Source organism: Asparagus officinalis, chromosome 5, assembly GCF_001876935.1.
Source record: "Asparagus officinalis chromosome 5, Aspof.V1, whole genome shotgun sequence".
NCBI classification, from domain to species: Eukaryota; Viridiplantae; Streptophyta; class Magnoliopsida; order Asparagales; family Asparagaceae; genus Asparagus; species Asparagus officinalis.
This window is the reverse complement of record NC_033798.1, coordinates 32312445-32316424: the sequence shown is the minus strand read 5'-3', so window position 1 is coordinate 32316424 and position 3980 is coordinate 32312445. Positions and strand designations below refer to the sequence as shown.

Genomic DNA, 3980 nt, shown 5'->3' with positions numbered 1-3980 from the left:
CCCCTCCCGACCCCCCCTCCTCCGGAACCTCCCGACCCCCCCTCCTTCGGCGGTGTCCGTTGCGGAAATCAGTTTAAAAGGTATGATTTTTCTACTGAGCTTTAGAAATTTCAATTTTATTATTAATTATTGTTGAATTTGGTTAAAAACCCTAATTATGTTGAAAAATAAACGAGTTCAATTCTGAAAATCCTAACTTAATTAAATACATGTTAATTCATTTGAACAACACTAGTTATCATTATTGAGTTTTAAACACTTATAAACCCTAACTCATTTAAGTTTCATTCGTGCTATAAGTATGTGTGATTATTTAAGTTTGTGATGTGAAAATATGTGAAATAATTTTTTGTAAAAAATAGAGTGATATATAACACATTATAAATTTTTATAATGTGTTATAATCCAATTTAGGTGAATAAAAAAATAACGTTATCCCTAGACTTCCGTCCAATAATTACATCCAATTATTTGGACTTATAATATATGATATACGACTCAGATTTGGGTAGGAGACGAAGTTTTCTTCCAAAATGAGCGTTTATTTTATATTATAGGAATAAAAAAATTGGTACTGAAATTCGTAATTATTGGATCTGTCCTTCTCGGACGGGTTAGGAATATAGTAGTGCATACATCCAACTTTGTATACTTTGTATATTTTCATTCTTGAAAGTTTTGGCAGCACGTATTCGTTGTTCTCCGTGTACAATAAGCGTATGTTGTTCTGCGTTTCGGGCTATTGCTGATACGCATAATAACATCCGCACAGTGTACAGGGAGAACAGCGGGTAGGTGCTGCCGAAATTTTCAAGAAATGAAAATATACAAAGTATATGAAGTTGGATGTAAGCACTACTATATTCTTAATGGATAGAAGCCTTCCTATGACAGCCGATCAATTGGTGTAATTAGTTTCTACGTACGTTTCAAATATATTTTATGTAGAACTAAATTTATATTGTTAAATGATATATGAACGTATGTTAGATTTGTTTTGTATGTATAAGAGTCATGAATGTACTAGTAGTTGTGTGATTTGTCGTAGTTAATAATTATATATAATTTACAGATGAGGGTAATTCCTGACAAATCATGGATAGATATCCCACGGCTTCATAGATTTCGTGACACACGATACAAGGAGGGATGTGAAGCCTTCATACGTTATGCAGAAATGAATCCGAGAAAATTAGCAAGTGGTGCTATGTATTGTCCTTGTTGCATGTGTAGGAATTTGAAATTGCTGAATAGTAATGATATATGGATCCACCTAATGAAATCATGTTTTGATGAAAAATATAAATATTGGAACTGGCATGGGGAAGGTATCACTGAAGATGAGGATCCAAATGTGCGTGTCGGTACGTCCGGTGGACAACGAATAGATGACACAGAAACAATGTTGAATGATATTTTTCCTCGACCTAGAGAATTTGAGGGTGATGATAATGTCGAGGATGATATCGGAGATAAAAGTGAAGATGATATCGATGTTGAAGCTGAAGAAGTAGGAGATGATGGAAGTGCCGAAAATATTGATGATATGCATTCCTCCGCAGAAATAGAACGAATATTGAAGCTACTAGAAGATAGTGAAAAGGACTTATATGAGGGATGTACCGAGTACTCCAGATTTTCATTTATGCTAAAACTCCTACACATTAAGACACTTAGCGGTATGTCAGATAATTATTTTGAAATGCTTCTTGATTTGCTTCGAACTGTAATACCTGGAGGAGTGAATAGCATACCCCAAACAACTTATCAAGCTGAGAAGATTGTCGCTGCTCTGGGTCTAGATTATAATAAGATTGATGCATGTCCGAATGATTGTATTTTGTACCACAAGGCCAATAAAGACCTTCAAGAATGTCCGACATGTGGAGTTTCTAGGTGGAAACAACGTACAAATTCTTCAATAAGGATTACAACGGAGACAGAGAAAACAACGTACAAATTCTTCAATGAGGGCCATTATTAGGTGGAATAGTTCTAATTTGCCCGTTGGTCCATGGTCGACCTGCTTGAATGCATATATTGGGGTTCTAGTGCGTAGAGCGACCATTATCAACCCTTATTTTCAATTTCGAGAACTACCATGGAGCGCATACGAGGCGATATGGACAGAGCTTATGGTAACTACATATTGCTATTACTTTTTATTTATTAATAATTAGTATTTGATATTAAATTATCTTTCCTAAATGTGTATGTAAATCTACAGGACTGCTTCTGCCTTGAGGACTTTGAGGGGGCTTGGAATTATGTGTTCAATGTCAAGGTTGAAGCAGTTCTCAAACAATGGAGGCATGAGATCAAACATGAAACCTATGACAGGTATGAGGAGGACTGGCAGAGGTTTTTAAACCTCGACGCCCGAGTTGACGAGGTTCATTTCACAGCTCTCCTCATGTATTGGGACAGCGATGCCTCCAAGGTTAGTTTCATGAAAATTACTTTATACTTTTAAGATATTAATTTATTGCATATTTGCTAATTTTTTTCTTTTAAAAAAGAATAAATCCACGAAGGGGTCAGAAAATAGAAGAAAGAAGCTGCATGACCACCACTTGGGCTCACACTCCTATGCCAATCTGGAGGATGTTTATTGTCAGGATACGGTAGATTTCCGTCTAAAGTTTTGATGAATTTAATGATTAGTATGATTATGAGTGTGATAATATATAATATGACAGGGAAAATCATTAATGCCAATACACTTGAGGGCGAAAGCGGCGTATGGCATTTTCCGTGATAGATATAGGGGTGATGAGAAGAATCGAGATAAGATCAAGGCAAATCTCGAGTTGGTGGTGAGAGTTATACATATCTTGTGTAGTATTATTAATTCTATTTTGTTGTTAATATTATGAGGAAATGAGAACACAAATAACATTGTCTTTACCATGAAATAATTATATATTTGTGCTTTAGGAGGGATTTGAGGCTGCATCAAAGGAGGCTGCAACTGTGTATATGTCGCAGCAGGAGGAACAATCTGAGCCGGACCCTCACATGCTTTCTGCAGAGGACAACATTACTCTCACACAGCATTTGATGGGTCATAATAGGTATGGATGTAGAAAATTTGAATCAATTTGAATACTACATTCCTATTTATATTTTTTTATCATTATTGAATTCGAGAGGTAAATTTAATATTTATTTCTCCCTAAACATAGGAGAGGGAGATATCCTCTGCATGGTGTTGGAGCTTCACCCGGCGTAAGCATGAGGTCATCCACAGCATCCTCCACACCATTTACATCCATGAGTATCCCCGATTTTCGCTATCCGATAAGAATTTTGGTCGTCCGATAAATTCCCGATAACCGATATTTAAAACCTTGGTCATAATAGGTATGGATGTAGAAAATTTGAATCAATTTGAATACTACATTCTTATTTATATTTTTTTATCATTATTGAATTCAAGATTAAAATTTAATATTTATTTCTCCCTAAACATAGGAGAGGGAGATATCCTCTGCATGGTGTTGGAGCTTCACCCGGCGTAAGCATGAGGTCATCCACAGCATCCTCCACAGCATTTACATCCATGAGAGCAGCCCCGCCTCGGTTCCAGGCTATGCCATTTGTCGCACGTATCTCTGCATATTTGCTTGACAAGATTGACTCGGAGCTACATATCCAGGTGACTAATGAGATGACAAGAGTTGCGCTGACGGCGAACTCGATGGATGATCTCCTGGGGTATGTCATGCAATATTTAAGCGGTGCGATTCCTCATAGCGCGTATGGTGGTGTTATACGGATTATAAGCTCGCTTGGCGATAATTCTGGTGCTGGTCAGAGCAACACTCAGGTACCTTATTTTTTCCTTAAAATAATAAATTCGTTTATATTTAATATGTATTAAACACCTGTTTGTTGGAAATTTGCAGTAAAAAGACAATGAAAGAAAAATTTGACTTGTATTTCTCTCAAAATCAATTACAATTTGGATTCCGATTACA

The 3980-nt window shown here is 36.3% G+C and overlaps 1 protein-coding gene across 1 annotated transcript; it reads left to right on the top strand.

Annotated features, from left to right (window-relative positions):
* On the top strand, window positions 1277–3324 carry LOC109841684. The gene is made up of 7 exons (XM_020410629.1): window positions 1277–1595; window positions 1927–2138; window positions 2228–2440; window positions 2520–2624; window positions 2700–2816; window positions 2938–3074; window positions 3186–3324. Exons 1-7 carry the CDS (start codon window positions 1277–1279, stop codon window positions 3322–3324), a joined length of 1242 nt encoding a protein of 413 aa, XP_020266218.1.

Bases quoted from the DNA above. Each gene is read 5' to 3' on its own strand.
- LOC109841684 (XM_020410629.1), top strand. From the start codon at position 1,277: ATGAAATCATGTTTTGATGAAAAATATAAATATTGGAACTGGCATGGG. The intron at 2,139-2,227 runs GTAACTACATAT...GTAAATCTACAG, and splicing joins CGATATGGACAGAGCTTATG to GACTGCTTCTGCCTTGAGGA. The intron at 2,625-2,699 runs GTAGATTTCCGT...ATAATATGACAG, and splicing joins ATGTTTATTGTCAGGATACG to GGAAAATCATTAATGCCAAT.